At 38.4% G+C, this 27,651-nt stretch overlaps 1 protein-coding gene across 1 annotated transcript; it reads right to left on the bottom strand.

The window, feature by feature from the left end:
- Nucleotides 1-215: 215 nt before the first annotated feature.
- On the bottom strand, nt 216-26,204 carry LOC128736331 (protein lin-28 homolog). The gene is made up of 5 exons (XM_053830808.1): nt 26,114-26,204; nt 1,045-1,151; nt 808-980; nt 334-460; nt 216-260 (listed from the first exon to the last, which is right to left on the bottom strand). The coding sequence occupies exons 1-5, from the start codon at nt 26,202-26,204 to the stop codon at nt 216-218; spliced, it is 543 nt and encodes a 180-aa protein (XP_053686783.1).
- Nucleotides 26,205-27,651: the final 1,447 nt, after the last annotated feature.

The raw sequence follows: 27,651 nt of genomic DNA, 5'->3' as shown, positions 1-27,651 counted from the left end.
ATTAGGTATGTTCGCTTCGCTTCTAGCAAAGAGGCTTTAGACTAGTCTATATCCTCTGTGGTTTCTAGGAATCGTTTGATTGGTTGGTATTTGTACTACAGTATAAGCGCAATTGAATTCTGTTTTCAGCAGGGACACAAACCGCTGAGCTGATCGTTTAGCGTTATCGCATTTCTTCGGTAGGGTGCGATGAGAGCCGCTCTCAAATGAGACCTCTAGCTGTTCGTACTAGTACTCAACGTGGGCGCCTCTGGTGGCAGCTAGGGGAAGCATAAAGAAAAACCGAACAGGAAAATATGTAGTACCGAAAAAATGACGACTGAACTAACTTACTGTCGGTTTGGTCGGACAATTTGCTACGAGATGGTCCTCCCCTTTGCAATGGTGGCACCGTTTTGGCTGTGGGCCTTGGGAACAATCTTGAGCTAAATGGTTCGAAAATTCTCCACAATTGTAGCATCTGGAAGCAAGAAGAAATAAAAATAAATGTTAACTGAATAACGTAAATCGTTCGAGATGACCGAAAAATAAAGGAGTATTGCGGAGATTCCACCTTTTTAGACTCCCACGTGAAAATTATTTGCCATTCAGCAATTTGGAGCATCAGTTTTTTGTTATTACCTCCTTACTTGTCAAGCATATTTTCAATGTAATTGGTAAGCAGGATAATTATTATTAAAATTTGAAATTGCGTAGGACTCGTAAAATTGTTGCAAGGCACAATATTTCGTTTAATTTGATGTATTTGATCTAGATCACCTTTGTTAAATACTTATTCTCTGAATAAAAGATGTAAATTCAACTTACCTCATTTTCCTAAACTTCCGCTTAGTTCTCGGTCGGAATTCGCTTCCCTTGCACTGCGTTTGTGACGGACCGTACACCTTGATTGCCTCGAAACCTTTATCGGTTAGTTTGCAGTCAAATTCCACTGGTTCGTTTTGACCCAACGATCGAAATCCTTCCATTTGAAGCACACTCTGTCGAGCGGAAAATTTGTTCATATTAGCTCAATCTGTTTCTCCTCTAATCCCCAGCACCTACCTGATGCACAAACACATCCTGTCCACCATCGTCCGGTGTGATGAATCCCCATCCTTTGACCACGTTGAACCACTTACAGTATCCTCGCCGTGATTGGAGTCGTACCTCTGCAAGAGAACGTAACAGGATTGGTCAAAACTGGATTCTCACAGTACCAAAAGCCATCGCGTAAGGGGTCAAAACTGTAAGATTAATGTCAGCGGAGGAAATTAGAATCTTCGATTGAAATCTTTAGATAAGAGTGACACTTAGACCCTTTTCCTCGGGAAGAAGTTGCAATCGCACCTCAGTTTCAGGCGCAAACTGCTGGATCAAACCTGTTCTACATCACAATTCAACTTCCAGTGAAAAAAAAAAAAAAAATAACCAGGAAAACAATGCGTGAAATGGATCCGCTACCTGTCTAACGGTTTTATGAGAACTCTATGACAGAAGGAATTTTCGTCGGATTTCTTGTCCGCTCTGATTTTGCGCCAACCAGAATCTCGTCATTCATGCGTCAAAATTTGCTTCGATTTTTTTTCTGGTGCTTGCGAATCTAGCTCTGTAGTCGACGCGAAAGGGGTGGATCTGCCCTATTATTATCCTACTTTTCATGCGTAAGAGCCCGCGACTTCACGAGATCGTTGTTGTTGATCATAAACTTGTAAATTTTAATCCTTGCCTTCCTCGATTTCCCGCGAGAAATTCAAAGATGCGTCAGCGAGCGGCAAGGGAAGGCTTGCAAAAAATAAAACAGAGAAAGGAACCAGTATCATCATCCTCAAACCGTAGCTTATTAGTTTAATTTTTCGCTTTCTTTTGTTCGTATTAGAAATTCCCTCTGCATTTTTTTTAGCCTAAGGAAACCCTTTCTATGAAAGGATTTCTTCCTGTTTTTTTTCTTTTATTGCGGGTAGTTCCTGCCCGTCGGACTTCGAGGCGTACAACCATGTGAATAAATTATGATTAGAAATACATTAGAGACATTAGATTTTCTTTTCTATTCCTTGTCATGCGTCGAATGTTAGTCACGGTGGGAGAAAGCGTCAGTTAAATTGGCCAAATTGGCTTGTCAGTTGCTTGAAATTCTCTCTGCGAATATTTTGAGTTCCACAGAATAATGATTCTATGAGTTGTAAACCTGTATCCAACGAATGCTTAGTTCAATTGTTGTGATTATTCAATGCAAATTATACTTTAATTTGAAAGCAATTTCTTTAATCAAATTAAGAAAAACTTCTCAAAGCAAAACGAGACCATTCCGCGAGGTTCAATCTGATTTTCAAACTCATAAATCACTTCCCCATGACAAGCAGCCCGGCGGTCAGTTCCTGTTGCTGCTGCTGCTGCCTTTTAGCTCGAGGAAACATAGTGAATCAGAGCGTGTCAGGTCCTTCCGATTGTACTGCCGCGGTAATTTGAATAATCCTTTATTACCAAAATTAGATCCGTGAAGCACATTGTCGGCAGGATCCCTCTTACGGAGCAAAAGGGGTTCCTTCCTAGGGCTTACCTGTGTAGGCATGCGCTTGTTTCGATTCGTACACATGCGATACGCACTCTTTTCGTAATGGTAATTGGTCCTATGATGTGCCAAAGATGTGGGAAAATAAAAATTTTGCCTAATTAAGTACGAATATGTGAAAATCAGGAAGTATCAACGGGAAATTATGTTCGTTAGATTGTCCAAAAAAAAATTTACAAACTTATTAGTAACACATTTGCGAACCACAACCGTGAATCCCTGAGAACGAGAATAAGCAACGAAAATAAGAAGCTTTCTTGCCAAGTTTTCACCTTACGCATTTCGAACATTCGCCTGCGTGAATTTTAGAGCAAGCATTTCTTTTCTTCGTTGTTGTTGTTGTTGTTGCATAGGGGACAAACATATAATTAGAAGTTTTAGTTAGCAGTTGAGGTCTGAACCCTTCGTATTGTGCAATAAAATATTGCTTTTTTGCGGGATGTGACCGAACTGGTGAGGTTCTGAATATTGAGGTCAAATGGGAAGATTTTGCCTGTCCGTGTTTGACGTTTGGCCAACAGTAGGGTGATGTACGTTCGTTAGCACGTCTAATAATCTCTATTTTGTATTATGTTCGAGAAAATTGTTAAGTCGGATTACATTATATCGTTGTATCAACATTAGAAGTATTTTAAAACGCTTAAAATTTGACTGTGATGTAAATTCCACATTGCAATTATAATGCTATGATTTCTAATGTCTACAATTACAATTACAATTACAATTAAACACGTAAACACGTGTCTGGGCGTTACCACGGAGCATATCTTGCACATTTTTATTATTTTATTATCAAATGATGTCCCGAGAGTCAAGCACCTCCAGAAAATGAGCAACGGTTATTAAATTACTACAAAATAGGTTTTGGCCTGCCCTCTGAATCTATACTAAACTTTGAGTCGGAGAATCTTCTTAAAATGAGCGAAATGGATGATATGGCTAATTTACTCTAGCGTTATAGAGTAAATTAACCGGTTAACCGGTGACTTTTTAATTTGCCTTTTGTCAAGCAACATTTCACGCCGCCCTGGAGTAGCACTTTTTTACGAGCCTTAAAACGTTCATTCATTGCTTATTTACGTAAATACCAGCGCTGTAAATCCGGAAAATTTAAACGGGAGTTCAAACATACTAGTGATGAATATCATCAGTTTAACATCTCTCTGTATAAGTCGTGTGTTCTCCATTGCACGCAAATTTATCAGTGAAGAAACCTGAAAGACCAGGTTGAAGCCGACTTGCATGTGTCGAGACGCGCAACGAATTGGTGACGAGTAGCCCAGGACCGAGTACAATGGAGAAAAATTCTTGATACGGCTAGAGTCACCCCGGCTCTCGGCTGAATAACTTTCTAACTTGAAAAAAAGCACAAGTTGACGTAGTTAACACTTTCATAACAGCTGCAACGATCATCGCATTCTTCCACGGAAACTGCATCGTTGCGGAGGCTCGCAGCAGCTATTGGCTTCGCATGATTCAAATTTACGCCATAGAATCTTGCAAATCTGTGTTTACAAATAAATCTGGTGTTCCTTAAGGAAGCAATATAGGTCCCATGCTGTTCATATTATTCTGCAGAGTATTGTAGTTATGGTACTAGAAGCCTGATCCGAACCTAACGGTCTTAAATTGTTTCTCACCGAGCGTTCGATCGACGATTGTCTTCGGCTCCAAGGCTTGTTAGATACCTTTTTGAACTGGTCAAAACTCTGTCATCTTTGCCTACAATCGATATGGAAATACTCTCCGGAGAGTAACCCAGCTAACCTTTTTGTTTACGTTACTCACTTGAAGCTGTGTTATGAGAAGTATTAATCGGTAAAAATACTGGGGTTAGACAAAATGATCGGGACAGGCAAAATTTTGACAATATTCAAACGCCCATAACTTCTGCAATGTCTTATTTCTAGATGAATGAATGATGAACATGAAAATACTCCAAGATTCGCAGTAGTCAGTCAGTGGACACCGGAGATATTCCGGGTCAAAAACTTCTGACTTTTTTCAGTCATGAAACTTTAATAATAGGGTAAGGAACGAGTTAAGCAGTGTCACCTATTTTAATCAGTTGAACATAAATGAGCCGAAAATGCACTTTTTTATTCATATTTTCAAAATCTTTCACAAATCACTTAACCATACCATGCTGCATCAATATCCGGACACTTAAGCAGGTCATATGTTTAATATGCTTCGTAAACAATAATTTCGCAACATTCTAGTAATTGCTTTGTACTATAATCAAATATAAAGCTTAAATTTGCAATAACACGTCAATTTTACAAAACTCAATAAAACACATTAAAATAAGATAAATAAACAGGCTTGTTTTGTTCATAAATCCGGACACCTCACATCTCAGTGAATCAATATCCGAACACTTTTGAATCGTTTTCCGGACAGGCAAAACTTTCTCGTATTTTGTCTAAGAAATGTATGCCTACCATGCTGCATCAAAATCCGGACGGTACCAATATCCGGACACCTTCACTAATTTATCCTTATTAAGTAATAATAAATGCAATTTATGAGGTGTAGCTATGTGGATTACTTTGCAAATATATCTAAGACCGTTTATACATAATCGGTGGTTAAGTAGGCTGCGCGAAATAACTTAAATAAATACAAACGTAACGTTGGTGTCAAACAGTGTCTTTTTTCTGCGAGTTTTTTTAGACTACTAATAAGTAGTACTTTCGCGATTTAAGGGTTTTGGAACTTATCATTATAAAGAAATCAACTTTTTAGGCTTAGTATCAACAAAGAAGGTTAGTTTTAATTAATTGAGATGGTGTCATTCATTAATGTGTTAAAATAAAGTGTATTTCTATAAATAATTACGCTGTCCGGATTTAAAACCATGTTTTTAAATCCGGACATGTTTGACTATTGATGGTAACTACCTAATGTTTTTCTTAGAAAATGCGAAAGGATACGTTGAACCAGGCAGAATGTGTGGTAAGAGAATGAGTCTCGATCCATGGAACCGTCAAAATATTTGGAAATCCAAAATACTTTAAGACATTTAATGTAGAAGTATTTAATCATTTTCATTCTCTGGTTAGGTAAGTGGATCAGTGTAGCACTTAAATCGTACCGTTAATGACGACAAAGTGGCATTAAAAGTAAAAAATGTATAGAGAGAGGATTATTTAATACTACATTTTACAAGTGATAAGGCATAGGTACATTGCTTAGACAAAATACGAGAAAGTTTTGCCTGTCCGGAAAACGATTCAAAAGTGTCCGGATATTGATTCATTGAGATGTGAGGTGTCCGGATTTATGAACAAGACAAGCATGTTTATTTCTTTTATTTTATTGTATTTTATTGAGTTTTCAATGTATAATTGACGTGTTATTGCAAACTTAAGCTTTATATTTGATTACAGTACAAAACAATTACTAGAACGTTGTGAAATTATTGTTTACGGAGCATATTAAACATATGACCTGCTTAAGTGTCCGGATATTGATGCAGCATGGTATAAGCAAACAACTTATCACTTGTAAAATGTAGTATTTAATAATTATCTCTCTATACACTTTTTTAATTTTAATGCCACTTTGGTGTCATTAACAGTACGATTTTAGTCAAGTGCTACACTGACCCACTTACTTAACCATAGAACGAAAGTGATTAAGTGCTTCTACATTAAATGTCTTGAAGTATTTTGGATCGAGACTCCTTCTTTTACCACATCTTCTGCCTGGTTCAACGTGTCCTTTCGCATTTTCTAATAAAAACCCGAATTAATCAACCTAGCGGCGTGACCTAGCCTTTCTACTGCATTTTGGATTTATTATTTATTTGTTATATATTTCTGCTTGTCATTTTGGATTAATTTATTAAAACACTAGCTGACCCGACAAACTTCGTATTGCCACTAAATTACCTGTGTTGTACATAAATCATGAATCTTGGATGATCTTTGTCACAATCTCGAGTTTTGCAAGTTTCTGAGGAGTTCAACCTTAGATGATTCATTTTGGCAGTTACGTAACTATGAAAGCATCCCAGGTAATTAATAAGCATCACCAATGCTATTTAAATGTAGGCCAATAAGCCTTAAAGTCGCCTTAAATGCTAATTAAATGCTATTTTGGCAAAATATACAGCTACTTTACTGATAACCTTCTTATAGTGCTGACAATGCTAATTTACAGCTAATTACCGAAACGAAGAATTTGAATATAATTTTAGATGCCAATTTACAACACCTATGCAGTCAAAAACATAATATACAACAACGTGCAGTATAAAATGCCAGATACGCTGATTTGCTGCTTATGTTAATGCTTATTAGTTACCAGGAATGGGTAGTTTAATATACAAATTATATAGTAAAGTAGAAAACAACTCCCCTGTCCCCTCATTGCATAGCCAGAAAGCGGATAGTAATATTCGCCATGATTGTACAACATTTCGCCGAATATCATTTTGCGAAAAACGTAAAGTGGAGTGTACCATTTCTCGGAAAACTTTTTTGTGGAAAGTCCTATTTCGCGATCCTCTCCTTACTCGCTGTCGCTCGTTCCAGGAAACCCAGGTAGACCTAGGAAAACAAATAAACCTAGACAGTAGTGATTTCTGCTGGGAGTTGCCTCCCCCCAGTGGGCGGCGCTTCCGACGACGGGTCACCGGCAACACTCGCGGCCGTCTCGTCCTGAATGATCTAGTGTTACTAATCTGCAAAAGCGAAGTATAATAATAATTTTTCTGAACTCTTGTTTTTCAAAGATGCTAACTTTTGAACGCATGGTTTTAATATCAAAATATCAAAAAAATCTACCCCAAAAAACCACTAAAAAATCACCAAAAAAAAATATCAAAAAATCTGCGATGAACACATATTTCATATTGTCAGTTCAAAACAAGTTTCGTATGTGGCTCTGAAACCCGAAAGTTAAGGCCAACCGATTATAAAACTAAATAAGGTGTTCATGAAATAACATAAATGATACTTGTAAGGTATTTACGCACCCAAGGAAAGAAAATATAATTATTCTACGCAATACGTTGTGAATTTTACTGGCAAATAAGGATTTTGAGGAATACGGAACGGATATTTATAAATATAGTCAAGTTAATTATAGATGGTCCTGAGAAATTAAATAATGATTATTGTGGCAGTAGAAAGGCTAGGTCACGCCGCTAGGTGGATTAATTCGGGTTTTGATTTCAAACGTTTTAACGGTTTAATATACGGTGCTTAAGTGTTAAAGTTTGAATAACTTTTGAATGAACCGTCCGATTTTAAATAACTCGATTTCGTTTAACAGATCTCAGCAGTAATTTTCAAAAAATAATAAAATGCGTGATGTTTTACATTGAATTGATGTTTATATGTTTCAAAAATATGTTTTAAATACTATTTTTTCACATTTCTTTATGTAACTTTCAAACCACAAGGTCAATCGTCATGAAATTTGGAAGTTAAGGGTTTGCAAGACCCCTCTTTCATATGCAATCAATTTTGTTCAAATCGGTTAAAGGACCTGTGAGATAATGAAGTCCCATATTTTTCGTATTTTTATACATAACTTTTGAACTAAAAGTCCGATCAAAATGAAATTCAATAGCAACCTATGGGACACCTAGACCTTTCATTTGACACTAAGAACATTAAAATCGGTCCAGCCATCTCCGAGAAAAGTGAGTGAGATTGAAAGCGTTACATACCCACACACACACATACACACACACACACACACACACACACACACACACACACACACACACACACACACACACACACACACACACACACACACACACACACACACACACACACACACACACACACACACACACACACACAGAAAATGCTCAGTTTTCGAAACTGAGTCGAATGGTATATGACATTCGGCCCGCAGGACCTCCTTTGCATTTCCGGTTTTCCAAGTGATTTCTATACCTTTATACTATATATTTATATAGTAGAAAGGCAAAACGTTAGGTAGTTACCGTCAATAGTCAAACATGTCCGGATTTAAAAACATGGTTTTATATCCGGACAGCGTAATTATTTATAAAAATACACTTTATTTCGACACATTAATGAATGACACCATCTCAATTAATTAAAACTAACCTTCTTTGTTGATACTAAGCCTAAAAAGTTGGTTTCTTTATAATAATAAGCTCCCAAGACCTTAAATCGCGAAAACACTACTGTTTAGTAATCTGACAGAAACTCGCAGAAAAGAGATACTGGTCGACACCAACGTTACATTTGGATTTATTTAAGTTATTTCGCGCAGCCTACTTAACCACCGATTATGTTTAAACGATCTTATATATTTTCAAAGTAATCCACATAGCTACACCTTATAAATTGCATATATTATTACTTAATAAGGATAAATTAGTGAAGGTGTCCGGATATTGGTACCGTCCGGATTTTGATGCAGCATGGTACATTTGATTCACACAAACACAATTTACTGGGTTTCCGACAAGAAATATGATGAATTAAAAATTGTTGTCCAAAAATGTACATTTTTCAGCTGCTGAAGGCAATCACCACCTCGCTACTAACGAATCCATCACATTTTTCAGCACTGATTACAACCACTCTAAAAGTCAAGCACTCAATTGTCACATACCATATTATTCACTATCTTTTTTTCTATTATCTAAGGCTTTATCACTAGCCGAAAGTTTTAATATTTTCTAACAAAACTGAAAACAAATTCTGAATTGACGGAACCTGTTCACCAATAGCAGCAGCTGCAGCCTAACTGATGAACTATCGTGTTGCCAAGACACTGTTTCGGTTCTGGAAATAAGAATTTTAGGTTTGAAATTAACTGAAACCTCCAATGGTGAAAACGTGGTTCAATACTTTCAAGAGAAATGTATGTTCATAATTAATTTTTCTTTGTTAAAAACAGCAGAAAAGACAGTGAGACGTCAAACTCACAGTTTCCCATAAGAACACTAGAGAATAAAAGAGACGACGAATACCGTTTGCCGAACGTAGAGTATGCCCCGATAAACAATTTAGACAGGTGGCATTTTACGCATCTATGCCGATACGCTATGCCGATTACGCATCAGATGCCAATTAGTAGGTCGCGAGTAGGAACGCGAACTTACTGAATAGGGGGAAAAGTTCGAGAGATTTTTTATGGGGACGTAAAAAAATTCAGATTTCAGGATTGCTTAAAAAAGCACCTTGCGGGTGAAAATATGTTCGGTCTGTTCAAAATTAGTCCCACCGCTCCAACTTTTAAAACGAAAAATCAAAAGTTTAGCTCAACAATAGTGTCTTCCAATGGTTACAGCTTGAAAAACTAAAGATAGCAAGAAGATTGATATGCTGATATCCCCCACTTAGTTAGCCCATCGCTTGTAATAAGGTAAAACAATCAGTGACTCGCTTAGACTGCTTAAAACCGGTTCTTTACCCTAATTACATTTTGTTCCAAAACTAGATTTCATTCTAGACGATTGGTGAAAGGAGAACGGAGATCCATCGAGAGACAACCGAACTATGGCCATTTCGGTAAAATCAGTTCTAGAAATGCTGCCAGTAACTTCCTACCATTATGGCCATCTGAAAAAATGACCGAAACCATACCAATAAGGCTGTCAAACTTTAAGAATTTACGAGGGTAGAAAATTCTGAAGTTTGACACCCATTTTAATATGGTTTCGAATATTACCTAAAACTTCCGCCGGAACACCTACTGAGCCGTTCCGAATTATAGTGGTCTATTGACCATTTTTTCTAAAATGAGATTATTGCATAAATCGTATCTTTTTGCATAGATGTAGGGTAAGGTGGTGCAGAATGCACCGCTTAAGCAAAACATCATTTTGCAGAGCAACGGCGTGTTTGTTCCACGTTTTTCAACTTCTAGAAGACTTTGGGATCTTTTTTACACTTACTCCTGGTGAAATTTCCTAACAAAAACCAGTATTTTTTGTTATTTTTGACGATTTTTGGCAAGAGTCAAAATCATTATGTGAGGCAGAACGCCAAAGCCCGTGGACAAAACGCACCTAGTTTGCCCAGCTAGGCGTTAAACGCAACCAAAAAATTTACCATTCAATCACGTGTTAAATAAACTCCTAAAACTAGGCTGCCGAAATGGCGAAAGCGTTCGTTATAGCGTTTGTTGCAAACGCTTGTTTGCTGGGACATAATGGGTTCATATCTCAACATAATTGGCAATAAAATTTAATCATCTAATTTTCTCCAACTGATGTGTGATGAAATATTGTAAGTTAAACAATGTACAATTAGGTTTATGGCAAATTCTAAGTCCTATAGAATACATAATATTGCTACATTTTTATTAAATAATCCGAAACAAAAGATGTACTGCAAATTAAAAATATTTTATAACTGTTCGATCCCGCTGTGATGCATTCTGCCCCTGTTTTGTATTTTGAAGTTTTTTGCAATATATGTGAAAAATATGCATAGTTAATGCCGTTTTTGTGATGAATCATCGAGTATGACAGTATATCAATTGGATAGACTGTATTTATTATGAAATTTGCATACCGACTAGTGGTAAAAGCTTAAGAGAAAACCGTGATTTCTTACATGTGGAATGAGTTCGCGGATAATCGCTTGATTTGATTGGATGTGGCTATGTTTGATGCTTTTACATGTTACATAATTATGAATTAGCGTGTTTTACACCAAAATAAAATGCGCATTCATAATTTTACCAAATAGTTTCCGCGTTTTTAAGCAATTAATAGCATGGGCCATTCTACCCCCACGGTGCGTTCTGGACAGTCTTCCCCTACTCTGCGAACAATAAAAATTTCAAAAAAGTAGGTTTCTAACCTACTTGCCAGCATTATTTTCGAGTTTGTGTGACGTCCAAAGACGGGGGGGGAGTTTCAGATTTGTGACACAATCGGACAGAGAGGGAGGGGAGGGGGTCTAAAAAATAGAAATTTGATGGACGTCATATTTGAATCGTTCCCAACAAAAGCATTTCCCGTAAAAACTAGTATTTTCAAACCAGTTTTCTCTCATTTTCTTAAAATTCGTTTTCATGGCAGCTACGGAGACAAACGGAGTTCTTTTTTGAACCCAAATTTGAAATTATTGTTAAGAATAGAGACATTGCTTTCGTGACAGCAACTTGAAATAGAAATAGAATATGATTTCTCGTGCGATAAAACGGTTCGTAGAACGCCTGACTGTCGATCATAAGCCAAGATGCGGAGAAAACAGTCATCCGTATACTGTTAAGGATCACAGCCGCGTAGTTAGAGCCTTCGCCGGTACACCAAACTCCTCCATTCGAGATGTGGCAAAAAAAACTAAATATGAGCAGCAGTTTCGTGCAGAAGGCCAAACCTCGAGCTGAATTACGTACGTTCAAGGTTCCAAAGGCCACAACAGAATACGGTCCGTGCCCGGAAGTTAAACGACGAAAAACTGACGAAAGCACACTGCTGCGTTATGGACGACGAAACGTACGTGAAAGCGGACTTCAACCAGATTCCAGGGAACCAGTATTTCACCGCAAATGATAAGTTTGATGTTCCAGAGAATTCGGGGGTTGCCAAGAAAATTTTTGATTCGGCATGCAATTTGTTCATGCGGAAAGCGGAGTACACCTTTCGGGACCACAGGTACCACGAATGGCCAGGTGTATTTGAAAAAGTGCCTCCAAAACCGATTTCTTCCTCTTCTGAAATCTCATAACTCGATCTTCTGGTCGGATTTAGTTCCATGCTTTACACAAATAACGTGCTGAAGTGGTATTAAGCAAACGATATTGTTTTCGTGTCGAAAGATCTCTACTCCACAAAAATACACCGGTGCTGCGGTTAATCAAGAAATAATCGGCTATTATGAGTCTCCTGAGACGTACTACAGTAGTCAAAACAGTTTAAACAATACAAAAATATATGTAAATATGGCTTAATATGCCGATTTTAAGTTTGAGCAAAACCTCATAGGTGGGGTTAAACCCAAAGTACGACCATTGGGTTACGGAGGTGAAATGAAATAAAATAAAATAAAGACGTTAAAACTAAATTTAATTGTTTCATACCCTGAAAATTTTATGGCAATCGGATAAAAAATCGAATTTTGCGAATTGATTTTGTGTGCTGCAATTTTACCGTACGTGCTGCAATTTTAGTACGTGCTTTACGAGCAACCACTTTCGAATCACATTGCGGCATATCAATATGTAATTTAATCTTAATATAAAAATATAAGACAGTTCACTCATATCCATTTAAATTGTTATAGGCTCATCAGTTTAATATCATTCTGGTCTGGTTTAAAATATACTGAAAATTTTTGTGTGCTATTGGTAACTAACCATACGATTCTACATGGTCACATTTATGTTTTTCAAGATTGTAAATGAATCGTAATTTTGCACCTTATAAAATTTCAATCAATTTGATATACCGTGTAATGTAACTGTAACTTAATCTGATAATTTAACCATCACGGATTTATAATTAACGTCCTTATATGATTTCTCGTTTGCTGAGTTGTGGTACTGGAACCATTTGTCATAACTTTGCCTACATTAATATTTTTTTGAAACGATGATTCTACAATTGATGAAGGGACGATAAGGGAAAGTAATGAAGAAGGATTTTTTTCCGGGAATGAAGGGGAAGGGTGGAAAGGAAGGGGGGGGGGTACTAGGTAGCTATGCTTAACAAGTTGTCGTTGTGACTCCTATCTTTTGGCAGCATTGGACAAAAGATAGGAGTCACAACGACAACTTGTTAAGCATAGCTACCTATTACCCCCCCCCCTTCCTTTCCACCCTTCCCCTTCATTCCCGGAAAAAAATCCTTCTTCATTACTTTCCCTTACCGTCCCTTCATCAATTGTAGAATCATCGTTTCAAAAAAATATTAATATATGCCTGACCGCATTTCAAGGTCATGACTAAAGTCACGAGTTTGGTCAATTTGCCTACATGTTTATGAAGAACAACTAGTGCAAGCATCATCAAAATATTTCACCACGTTGTGGAGCAGTACAGAATGAAAGTCATACGATGTAAAAGATGTACACATGCTCCTGGAAAATCCAGAGGCAGGCTTGCTGATAATCGCATCATAACGCCTATTTTTAGTCTTCAAGCACGAACGCATTCGAAGATTCAATAACGCCTCACTGCTCCAGAATGAAGATAATAATAACACTAGAATGCTTGCAGCGATGCGATTTGCGATAGAGTAATACATAGGCCGAACGTTTCTGTTTTATCTTTGCGCTTTCTATTCTTCGCCTTCGGTCCGTTTGTAGTGCGAAGCGTACATGATATTCTTCACTCTTCTTCGAATGCTTCGATCTTCATGAAGAAGCGAACAAAAATTTATCACCGAGGCGATGAATAATACTTTAGTGTAGTTGGCTGCAGATAACGGATAAAATGTAAAAGCAAGCTGTTTCCGTATTTTATTTTTGGAAACCTTATAAGATAGTGTGTATGCATGTATGTGTGAGTGTACGTATGTGCGAGTGTACGTATGTGTGTGCTTATGAACGTTTTGCACTCACTTTTCTCAGAGTCGGTAGACAGATTTGGATGATCTTGGTGGCAAATGAAAGATCATTATTGAATTTTATATAAGTATATAAGCATACGTTATTTGAAAACTGTTCTGTTTAGACCTATCAAACGAAATTAAACTATATTTAAACTTGAATACATAAGGAACGTATATAAAACCGTCAAAACGTGGATAACAAAACATCTATCAAGAGTCCATTTTAGATATTAATGTATGTATGTGTGCTTGCATGTATATGTATGAGTATTTATGTATTTGTGATGTATGTACGTGTGCTTGTATGTACGCACAACATTGATATATTTTGTTTCTAATTTTATTTCGTAATAATTTCGCGCAGTATTCGCCAAACCGAACCGGTAATTGTCCGCTATGCCTTCAGAATTGCCAGGTCCGCCTCGAAGAAATATTCTGAGATGTCAGTTTTGTTTTTAAAAAAGAATAAAACTGATTTTCGAATACGGCCGTGTCTAAAATAATCCGTGAAACGTGCCAAAATCGATTCGATCTGTAGCTGGTTTATACAAATAGTTACTCGTAGAATTAAAATAGCAAGAAATAATTTTCCTATACAAATTTCAAGCAAATTTTGCGTTCTTGCAATCAACAAAGACTTGCACTGGACAAACAATTATTTATCTCAGTAGTTACTGATATTTTACATATATTCATTGAAGACTGAAAAAATGATCATCTATGTGATATATTTTCCTAACCATACGAATATATTTGAAATTAATAAAGGTGTTGATAAAATAAATTAACTGGGTGACGCTAAGAAATGTTTACGCACCCCAGGATTAAGAGAAATATCACTATTGCACCTAGCACATTCTTGAATTATTTTTATTTGACCGTTATGTGTACAACAGGGTACCCGGGTACCTTTTCAGTTTTAAAATAGTTAGGCCATTGCAAATCATTTCAAAAGTTTTTGTCACCCCCCCCTTGGAAACTGGCATGAAAAATCGGGGGGCAAAAAAATAATTTGTAGGATATGAGTTAAATTTTTTTATAAAATCAATTGTCAGTGGGCTCTACAGACTGAAAAACTTGAAAAATGAGTGTACGAGTTTAGTTAACGCTTCTAGCATGAAATAGAAATGGAAATTCAAACGGCGGAATTTCCGAAAATTGGCCAAAAGATTTTCTTTCGTTTTTGACGTAGGACTACGTCTTTGTTTACTATCTGGGACTGGGTAGCACTTTGTGAAATCGAAAATGGAAGTGTTATGTTGGAATGAAAGATTTCAAATGCTAATAACTACTAAACTACTGAACGAAACTGAACAATTTATATGTCGTTGGAAAGATAAAATGACCAGCAATTTTATGGCGGGTGCGAGAGCAATTTCATGAGCGGTGTAAGAGGGGGGGGGGGGCTCCCATACAAATGAAACACAAATTTCTTCGAAACTCGAGAACTAATCAGGCAAATGGAACCAAATTTGGCATGTGGGGGTTTTAGAAGGTAGGATTTTTTTCTATAGTGTACTGAGACCCCTTCTCCTTCTAAGAGGGGGGCTTCCAAATAAATAAAATACAAATTTCCTTAGGAATTTAGAACTAATCAAGCAAATGGAACCAAAGTTGGCATACTGAGACCCCTTCTTCTTCTAAGAAGGGGGGCTTCCATACAAATTTCTTTATAAATCTAGAACTAATCGAGCAAATGGAACCAAATTAGGCGTGTGGGGATTTCAGAAGGCAAGAATTTTTTCTATGGTGAATTGAGACCCGTCCTCTCTTTAGGAGGGGGGCTCCCATACAAATAATATACAAATTTCCTCATAATTCGAGAACTAATCAATCAAAAGAAACCAAATTTAGCATGTGGGGGTCTTTGGAGGTGAGAAGTTTTTCTATGGTAAGCTGAGACCTCTTCCCCTTCTAAAAGGGGGGGGGGCTTCCATACAAATGAAATACACATTTTTCATAACTCTAGAACTAATCAAGCAAATGGAACCAAATTTGTCATGTGGGGGTTTTAGAAGGCAGGATTTTTTTTATGGTGTACTGAGACCCCTTCTCCTTTTAAGGGGAGGGGGGCTTCCAAATAAATGAAATACAAATTTCCTTATGAATTTAGAACTAATCAAGCAAATGGAACCAAAGTTGGCATGTGGGGGTTTATAGAGGCATGAATTTATTTTATGGTCGGAGGATAAGGACTCTCATACAAATAAAACAGAAATTTTTGCGTATGTGCCTTATTTTCTGCTATGTAACAAGCAGTAAGCTGTGAAAGTAAACTAGTAAAACCTTCTCGGAGCAAAAAACAGTGAATCGACACCGTTAACGTCGACGTGCCTGTTGCCATTCATGTCAAAAGAGAAGGACATTCGAATGGCACGTCATATTTGCGATGAACGTGCTTTGGCTTTAATGTTATTTGTAACAAATGGTCCTTTTGAAGGTCACAAGCGAGTGAAAGTAAGATTATTGAAACATGTCAAGCTACGTATAATCATATTTAATACAATAATCTGTGGGCTGGTTATTCATTACTTACTATACCTGGTTGCAGGCGTTGTGCTTATGAACCCTCGTCCACGTATTTTCATAGCCACCATTGCATTTAATGAAGAATTGAATCTGAATATTTCACTCTTTTCTTTTAAACATTCACTTAAACAATGACACTCACAGATTCTTATAAACATACATATGCCAGAAATGCAGTTTACATTAGTCTTTGATCTAATGATCTGATATAGTCCTACGTCACCCATTCGTACAACCCTTACGGCTGTATACCTGGCAGTTTTTTTTCGTAGATTTTTGCATAGAAATTAACAACGAATATATTAAAAGCAAGAATAGATTTGGTTTTCACGTTTAAACTTAAAATAAAAATGCCTAAAATCCATTTTTTTTTTGCTCGGTTAAAAAATTCTCATTGTACATACATTATTATTGGGTTTGATTGAAAATTTTGATTATTATCACATATACGTTTATACTCATATAAGGGATGAATCCTAGAAATCTAACTTTTAACTTACACTTCAGAATTTATTTACAGTCAATCCCTATAGATTGATTTGCAATTGAACACAAGCAAAAATCTTCAAAAAAAAATTGCGTGGCGAAAGCTATGTCTCAGTGCCACCTACGTCTCTGTGTCTCACCGTTGCCAATAGGAATGTTTTTTGAAAAATAGTGAACTAGCGGAGTTAGAAAAACAATTCGATTGTCATATTTTTAAATATTAACTCTTATTACTTCGTGATGCCATGCAGGTTGTTGAAAATCACTTGAAAATGATTGCAAAAAAATTACTTTGACTTGACTTATCCCCAACTGATTTTTGTTGATAAATATATTAAAAAATCAACAAATTTTTCTCAAACTGCATTATGCGATGTAGGTGTGGCCAAAGCTCACAAATTGTAAACATTTTCTTCAAACGTCTGTCAACAAACAATTATTCAACACTTTGTTTAATTTTTGAGATAAAGGTATACGAAGCTAAAAACGTAATGTTACATGAGCAGCGTCTATCGAATTTGCTTAATATAACGAGAGAAATTCATTTTTCATTTGTTTTTCGATCACGAAGCCTTAATTTAATAATAAAAAGTAAGCGTAGCTGCTGATAATACCATCAAACTTCGTCGACCCTCACATTTCACAGCCACAACTATGGCTATATTCTGTATAACGATGAACAAAGTTACTTAAGGTTTGTTATAATGTCTTATATATCGTTATAATTAGACCTACAGTTCGTCTTAGAAGATTATGCAAAATGGAAAAAAACTGAGTTTTCCTTGTAATTCTACGATTTATAAATGGTCGGTGTTAAATCAGACCGGACCAAGTCGCAAAATTTAAATAATTTAAGTTAATGACAACAAACGGTTAAGAATTTCCTAAGCTACAATTCACTCTAATCAGAATACATAAATGTTTGAAACAGCCAAAGATATGAAATGATTTCGAACAATTGAAACCTTTAAACTACACAGTAGTAGCAAACTTTGACATCGTTTTTCTCGAAATCAAAGTAACAAAACTTTGTTCGGTTTGACTTAACGCCGACCAAATAATAGAATTAAGAAGAAAAGTTTTAGGTTACCTAGCCGCAATGCAATAAAACTTCTGATTCTGTTTACCATCACAACGAATTTTGCCATTCAACATGAATAGCTGGTTTCCCTTGTTTCCTAAAATCATTCATTCATTCGCGAGGAAGAACAAAAAAATATTCTTCATGAAGAATGTAGATGATATCGCTCACTATTGAACACTCCTTTAGCTGAAGACTGCTTTATGAATCGCATTAGCTCGTAACTCATTAGTGAGCTATACTTGTTGCCTGCCATGCAGGCGATAATTCAGAGAAGAACGAAGAACATGAAAAAGCGAAATATGCCGAATAGCTTCAACCGCAAGGCTGATCGATGCTGATCTGAGAAGCTTTTTTTCACTGGTAGTGCAACTCTCTGGAGAATAACTAACAAAGAGAGTAAAGCGCTTTCGCGATAATCAGCAAGCCTGTCCAGAGGGGTAAGAATCAAAGTGGTTTTTTTTTTTTTTTTTTTTTTTTTTTAACGAGTAGGGAAATCTGCTATCAGACACCTGAAAAGACAGCTCAGGGAGTGGGATTTGGTATCCCGTGAAGATCGTGGAGATCCAGACCCACTAAAACCCTACTCGAGTCTCCAGCCTCAAACCCCCCTGGAACCACCTTATCGGTATTACTTCAGGGAGGGGCTATTGTGCTTACCGCACGCTCTTAGATAACTACTGGACTATGGTAGTTAGGCTGTTTATTCGCCGTTGATCGGCTTTCCAACGATTTTGTAGCTCAAGTACGATCTGGGTAGCAGCCGCATTGACCGCACCCCAGACGTCCGAGCTAGAACACATCCTTTGGACTAAGTTATCCGGAGTAGTGTCCTGTCCGCTAACTGCCATCATGTTGCTTCTCACGCCCTCGAAACGAGGGCATATGAAGAAAGCATGTTCTGCAGTTTCCTCAACGTCCGCGCATTCAGGACACTCGGGGGACTCCGCATGCCCAAATTTGTGCAGATACTGTCTAAAACAACCATGCCCTGACAGAATCTGTGTCAGGTGGAAGTTGACTTCGCCATGACGCCTGTTGACCCATCCGGATAGTTCCGGGATAAGTCTATGTGTCCACCGGCCTTTTGTGGAATCAGACCATGCCCGCTGCCATGTGATCATCGAGGCCGATCTTGTGGTACTCCGTATGCCTCTAGTTCCACGTTGGTTGAAGCACTCTACGTCCTCGCTGATGATGATACCAATAGGCATCATACCCGCTAAGACGCAGATTGCGTCATGTGAAACTGTGCGGTACGCACTCGCCACTCTTAAGCACATGAGACGATAGGTGCTTTCCAGCTTGGCTAGATAGCTTTTGGTACCTAACGCCGATGACCACACCGGCCCGCCATACCTGAGTATGGACTGGACCACGTTGGCTAAAAGCCTTCGCTTGCTGCCATATACCGCAGAGCTATTAGACATCATACGAGACAATGCCGAAATAGCTGTGGAAGCCTTCTTGCAGGCATAGTCGACGTGGCTCCCGAACTTGAGCTTGTCGTCGACCATGACTCCAAGGAGTTTTAAGAACCGCGTTGACGAAATAGTGCAGTCCCCGACACTGATATTTGCTTGCTGCACCGACTTGCGGTTGTTAACCACGATAACCTCCGTTTTTTGATGCGCTAGGTCCAGTTTCCTGGATCGCATCCAATCTTCAACAATGCTTATAGAGTGAGCAGCCGTCAACTCAACCTCTCTGATAGATTCACCGTAGACTTCCAAGGTGATATCGTCCGCAAAGCCGACAATCGCCACCCCTACCGGAAACTTTAGCTTCAACACCTCGTCATACATGACGTTCCACAACACCGGGCCCAGTATGGAACCTTGCGGAACCCCTGAGGTGATTGGAACGCATTTCTGACCATCCTCCGTGTTGTAGCATAGCACACGATTCTGGAAATAATTTTCCAGAATTCTGTACAGCGACACCGGCACTTGGACGTTCCGAAGCGAGCTGGCTATGGAGTCCCAGCTAGCGCTATTAAACGCATTTCTCACGTCGAGCGTGACAACTGCGCAATAACGAATACCTGTCCTCTTGGGCTGGATTGCCACCTCGGCTGTCTTAGTGACAGACAAGATGGCATCCACCGTAGATTTGCCTTTTCGGAAGCCGAATTGGTTCCTTGACAGACCGTTTGTACCCTCCGTGTACTGTACGAGTCTGTTAAGGATAACCCTCTCCAGCACCTTGCCGGCAGTATCGAGTAGACAGATCGGCCTATATGACGAGGGGACACCCGGAGGTTTTCCCGGCTTCGGCAATAGGACCAGGTTCTGTCGCTTCCATCTGTCCGGGAAGTGGCCAGCTTCCAGGCATCTATTCATTACTGCCCCGAATAATTCAATCAAAGTGGTAGGAAGGGCTAAAGTGCTAAAATGCCAAGATAAAGAGTGTGTAATGTTGCTAAGGGTTGTAAGGAAAACCTAGGGGTGGAAAGGGGGCAAAGAGCTTCCAAGAAAACTGGAACTCGCCCGAGAAGACTATAGGGTGTCTCACATCAAATTGCATCACGGAAAAAATTCTGTTGAAAATTACCCACTTTCTCTTGAAAATTTAGGTAGAAGTAGTGTAGTGTTCACACTGTATTTTTATCGCTGTCAGTTTTTCAAAAATTGGAACCCCATTCCTATTTACCCATTGGTAAATCCTTAACTCTCTCGTCGGGACAACGGAAAACAACTCGGAATCGTGCAGTAAAAGACAAGTCGTGTGATTATATCTTACTACGAAACTTTCGAACGGAAGAAGAAATGCGGTCACATGGAGCACCGTACACCCAGATCTTGACGAAGCCTTAGTGTCTCATCATGGATAATGACTTACGTCAAGGCGGACTTTCGGCAGCTTCTGAAGAAAGCAGAAATTTTCAAAGTTTGCCAAAAATTACATGATTTGACAAGCGATTTGCTCGTATGGCAAACGGAGTGCGCCGTCTGTGGCTGCCGTGATTGTAAATGGGGGGATCTACCTCAAGGAGTGTCTACAGAAGCGTCTGCTTCCTTTGTTCCAGCAAATCGAGGGACCTACGATCTTCCAGCCAGATCTAGCTTCGTGCTATTATTCAAAGAATGTCTTGGAGTGGTACGAAGCCAATGGGGTCACTTTTGTGCCCAAGGACATAAACTTCCCTAATGCACCGGAACTAAAAACCATCAACAAATACAGGGCTATTATGAAGCAGGCACTACGGAAGTATCCCAAAAAGGTCAAATGTGAGGAAGACATGAAGAAAAAGTGGGTTTCCGTACAGAAGAAGCTGCATCCAGATGCTGTACAGAACCTTATGAGTGAAGTTAAGCGTAAGGTGCGAGCATACGGGTATGATATTGAAGTTGAATGAAATAAATATACAAAAGCTTACTAATGGGTTATATTTTATTGTCTGAAAGTGTGAAAAGGATCGGTAAATTAGGTAATTTTCTACAGCGTTTCTTCCGTAGTGCAATTTGAAGTTAGACACCCTTTATTTGACACTTTTTTGTATCTAATAATGCCCAACACGAGTGAACTGAGTCGCTTGAATTTTTTTCAGCTTAAGAAACGCATGGGAGTTCAGTTCATCCATTGGTTCATCCATGATTGAATTTTTCAATTTCAAACCAAATCACGAATAATTGCTCGTTTTTGGTGATTCCCCCATTGTACAATCGTAAACATGACTAAATTGAAACGAAACTTTTCCTTGTAGAAAAATTGTCAACAAAGTTACAGTGGCACTTGTCTTCCCTCTATCGCTCATTCATTCGTACAATAGTTCTCCTCTACGTTTGTTTACAGGTACACTAGAATCTCGTTTTACGTCCGTTCATTTTACGTGATTTCGTTTTACGTCACTTTTTTTACGTCCAAAATTTGAATTAACGTCCTCTCGATTTACGTCCAAAATTTGAATTAACGTCCACTTCTTTTACGTCCAAAACTTGAATTAACGTCCTCTCATTTTACGTCCGAAATTTGAATTAACGTCCTCTCGTTTTACTTCCGAAATTTGAATTAACGTCTTCGGGAAAGTTACTTAAATGACTGCCGCCTTCAAGATAGTATGGAAAATAACGCAGAATTGACTCACTGCGTGGCGCTAGCGTATATGTAGCATTCTTATACAAGCTGTATCTTGCGTTCCTGACTATCTAGAAAGTTGCGGTCTTCGGGAAGGTTACTCAAATGACTGTCACCTTCAGGATAGTATGGAAAATAACGCAGAATTCACTCACTACGTGGCGCTAACGTATATGTAGAATTCTTATACAAGCTGTATCTTGCGTTGCCGACTATCTAGAAAGTTGCGGTCTTCGGGAAGGTTACTCAAATGACTACCGCCTTCAAGATAGTATGGAAAATAGCGCAGAATTGACTTACTACGTGGCGCTAGCGTATATGTAGCATTCTTATACAAGCTGTATCTTGCGTTGCTGACTATCTAGAAAGTTGTGGACTTCGGGAAGGTTACTCAAATAACTGCCACCTTCAAGGTGGTATGGAAAATAGCGCAGAATTGACTTACTACGTGGCGCTAGCGTATATGTAGCATTCTTATACAAGCTGTATCTTGCGCTGCTGACTATCTAGAAAGTTGTGGTCTTCGGGAAGGTTACTTAAACAACTGCCGCCTTCAAGGTGATATGGAAAATCGCGCAGAATTGACTCAGTACGTGGCGCTAGTGTATATGTAGTATTATTATACAAGCTGTACCTTGCTCTGCTGGCTATCTAGAAAGTTACGGTCTTCGGGAAGGTTACTCAAATGACTGCCACCTTCAAAATGGTATGAAAAATTCAAGATGGTATGGAACCGGCGGCACTAGTGTATGTTTTTTTTGTATTACCATAACTCATGATCTTGGTTGTACAAGAAGTTCCTTTCTTCGGAATGGTAGTTTAAGTTACCGAACCGTCCATTCATTTTACGTGATTTCATTTTATGTCCGAAATTTGAATTAACGTCCTATCGATTTACGTCCAAAATTTGAATTAACGTGGAAGGGTTTTTGGGGCCGGGGAAGGTTCTTAGGATGATTGTGTATTTTTTAACCCTCTCTTTCCCGCTTGGTCAACCGTCCATAAAAATTCTACAAAATTTACACCCGTATTTTTCCATTTGGCACTTAGGGAACCCCGTTTTGAGAAAGAGTGGTCCCAAAAAATCCCAACTTTTGCCAAGCTTTCCTTCTTTGATAATTTATCACTTTTGAACCACTGAATTGATTTTTATTATTTTGGTACATACCAAATATGGAGTTAAAGCTCAAGGTTTTCAGTGACTGCTCAAACATTTAAAATATTTTGACGAAGGACTACGTCTTTGTTTACTATACTGGGACTGAGTAGTACTTTGTGAAAACGAAAATAGAAGTCTAAAGTTTGAATGAAAGATTTCGAATGCGAATAACTGCTAAACTACTGAACGAAACTGAACGATTTATATGCCGTTGGATAGATAAAATGGCCAGCAATTTTATGGATGTGTAGAAGAGCAACTTTAAAGAGGACGTAAGAGGGGGTATGCAACACAAATTTCCTCAAGACTCGAGAACTAATCAAGCAAATGGAACCAAATTGGGCATGTGGGGGTTTCAGAAGCTAAGAATTTTTTCTATGATAAATTGAGACCTCTTCCATCTTTTGGAGGGGGGGGGGGGGCTCCCATACAAATGAAATTCAAATTTACTCATAACTCTAGAATCAAACAAGCAAAAGGAACCAAATTTGGCATGTGAGGGGTTTTGGAGGCAAGAATTTTTTCTATAGTGAATTTAGACCTTTGCCTTCTTTAAGAAGGGGGGATCCCATACAAATGAAATATAAATTTCCTCATATTTCCTCAATTTCCTCAAAAGCAAATGGAACCAAATTTGGCTTCTGGGTGTTTGTGGAGACATGAATTTATTTTATGATGCTTTGAGACCCCTCACCCCTGTGGTACGAGGATAAGGACTCTTATACAAATAAAATAGAAATTTTTGCCTATTTGCCATATTTTCTGCTATTTAACAAGTGGTAAACTATGAAAGTAAACTAGTAAAACCTTCTCAGAGCAAAAGACGGTGAATCGACGTCGCTAACTTACGTGCCTGTTGCCATTCATGTCAAAAGAGAAGGACATTCGACATCATATTTGAGATGAACGTGCTTGGGCTTTAATGTTATTTGTAACCAATGGCCCTTTTAAAAGCCACAAGCGAGTTTAAGTAAGATTATTGAAACATATCAAGCTACGCATAATCATATTTAATACAATACTCTGTGGGCTGTTCATTCATTACTATTTCAACTATTATGATGCACACAAGTGATTTTTAAAAGAAATCACTATGTCTCAATGGTTGCAGGCGTTGTATTTATGAACCCCCGTCCACGTATTTTCATAGCCATCATTGCATTCAATGAAGAATTGGATCTAAATAGTCTGAAACCTAGTCTGAAACATAGGTTCTTCTTTCACCACAACACTTGCGACGTCGAGTAAAGCGGCCGTCATTGTTACCTCACCGGAACTGCCGTCATTAAAATAGACCAATGGTTTAATTTGCATATCCAGAATATTGGATATCATAGCCTCCTTTACTTCTATCGTAAGGGATTCTTCCTTCCATGGTAGCAGATTTTTCCATTGAACTATTCATCACTATTCATTCATTCATTCATCACTTTTAACACACAGCTCACGCCAGCAAAACTAAGAATCTCTAAACATTTCAAGCTTTTTCTTTTCATGATTTTTTATTCATGAAAACAGAAACAGATTTCTTTCCGTGTAGACCCAATTATGTTTATTATATGTAATTAAAACATACAGTTAGTTAGGATTTATTCGACTGTATAATACACACCTATGATTATTTTAAAATTTTTGTAGCACCGAAACTCTTCAGTGGTATCACTCCGAAGATTCAATTACAACAAGGGCCTATCGATTTACATGAAATGAACCTAAGGAGAATTTTCGGAACCATGGCGACAGGTCCCATTTGCCTCATTAACCGGGAAAAGTGGGACCTATATTCAAATTTGAACCATCTTGAAGGCGGCAGTCATTTAAGTAATCTTCCCGAAGATCGCAACTTTCTAAATAGTCAGCAGCGCAAGATACAGCTTGTATAAGAATGCTACATATACGCTTGCGCCACGTAGTGAGTCAATTCTGCGCTATTTTCCATACCATCTTGAAGGCGGCAGTCATTTGAGTAACCTTCCCGAAGACCGCAACTTTCTAAATAGTCAGCAACGCAAGATACAGCTTGTATAAGAATGCTACATATACGCTAGCGCCACGTAGTGAGTCAATTCTGCGCTAATTTCCATACCATCTTGAAGGCGGCAGTTATTTGAGTAACCTTCCCGAAGACCGTAACTTTCTAGATAGCCAGCAGAGCAAGATATAGCCTGCATAAGAGTACTACATATACACTAGCGCCACGTAGTGAGACAATTCTATAATCCATACAATCCGACGAAAAGCCCTTGATCTGCTAAATAACTTTGTCGAAGACACCAACGTTCTATACGGTCAGGATCACGAGTTATTTCATGTTGGAACCAATTATGTCAATTCGTCCACTTTTTTTACGTCCAAAACTTGAATTAACGTCCTCTCGTTTTACGTCCGAAATTTGAATTAACGTCCACTTTTTTTACGACCGATTTGATTTACGTCCCCCCAGTAATGGACGTAAAACGAGATTTGAGTGTAAATAATTTTCATGCCGGCAGCATGTGACCATTGTTTTTGAACCTTACCTCACAAAAGATATGAAACAGTCTCGTGGAATTCCCCTTCGCCGTTTCTTTGCCTTCCCCGAGCTTCTCCTAATTCATAAGAAGGCATGACACGAGATGCATGCAGTCTACGAACACCTTTGAGCGCACCCGGTCCTATACCTGCGCTACTTGCCCCAGATTAAGATACCCGATGACTTTTGTTCGGTTCGATACGTATTTATACCGTCAATGATTGTACCTTCCGTTCCGTGACTGCTGCTGCTGCTTGGTGGGATTTGTTCGGGATGCTGTTCGGGGGTATCCTGTTGCTCCATCCTGTTGGTTGTATTTCGTGTCTGGTGCCAAATCAATAAGGATCACTTCACTTTTCGCTAATGCAATTTGTTACCCACTCGCAGCTGAAACATTACATTTAGCTATTTCGTATGGTCAATTGCCCCCGTGCTACGTTTGACCTAACTTCATTCATATGTCATACGATGAACGTTGATATTCGAAAACACCACAACGCAATTGAAATGCAGCCATAGAAAAATCACCACACTACGAACCATTAATACGCCACCGTAGCACAGATAGAGGTTTCTCCATTGACAAAGTTTGCTTCCACTGTATGCACCAATTCACTGCCGAGAACTACCATCGCCTCAATGACATGCGTAGATTTCCAAGGGTCCAACGTGCGCGCTCTACGTTTTCACGCGTTTTCCGCACTTCCGATAACCTGACTGACGGCCGACGCTCTTGCTGCGTTCGTTTCCAATGTTTATGCTCCACTGTAGCCGAAAAGAGAATCATAGCTCTAGCATTGTCCTCCAATGTACGGATAGAAATAGGCTAACTCCGTCTAGTCCAGTATCTTTCTCACTTGCGCTTGCAGAGTTTGGGCCGAAATGTTTTTTTTTTGGTAAAGTGCGTCTACGCACTAATAACGGAGAAGGTCGTTTCTCCATACGAATCCGTTGCTTAGGTGCGAACAGGATGGCACTAGTTCCATTCAACAACAGGCGTAGATGTGTGTATAGTCAAAATCTGGTAGTGCGTGCGCCGCCGTATTTACGCCGTTGTCTACGACCGTCCCGCAGTCTGGCTAGGGTCTACGCTATGCTAATGTTGATCATTGATAAATCGGAAAACGGAAATATACCTACTGCTGCCGATAGCGCCTCCATCGAAGCGAAAGTTTTTTTTCCGATAGTGGTAGATGCACGGAACGGGATAGTACAGATACGGACTATAAATGTGGTTCAATATGAAAATTGCCAGACACCGTGACGGGGGAATTCCATTCCATTGGAAAAGGGCAGCATTGAATCATACAATTATGTGCAAGGCTACGGTAAGGTCAAGAGAAAGTAACTAACTAGCATTTAACATGGTTTGTAGGTTTCAAAAATCGATATTTGACTCCGACTAGTAATGTTTGGTAGCTGAAAAGTACTATCAAACATTTCTCAACTGCGATACAGATTGGAATCTATATGTTTTCCTCTTTGAATATGGTCATTTGTTACAGACAAATCTGGCAAATTAAAATAAATATGCATATAAACTACGATCGATAAGATGCACTGTTTTCGAGAAATCGTTAAATCGATATCGCGTATTAAAGAAATTGCTTAAAAACTTGGAAAGAAACTTTAGATATATTATAAAACTAATAAAAAGAATATAAATAAGTAATACTTTCTTAATCGTAAAATCAATTTCCCAATTTGCTTGTTAAACCCTGCAGAATGAGTAAAATTTATAATTGATTAG

This window comes from Sabethes cyaneus, chromosome 2, assembly GCF_943734655.1.
Source record: "Sabethes cyaneus chromosome 2, idSabCyanKW18_F2, whole genome shotgun sequence".
In the NCBI taxonomy this organism is placed as follows: domain Eukaryota; kingdom Metazoa; phylum Arthropoda; class Insecta; order Diptera; family Culicidae; genus Sabethes; species Sabethes cyaneus.
This window is presented reverse-complemented; position numbering and strand designations above follow the sequence as displayed.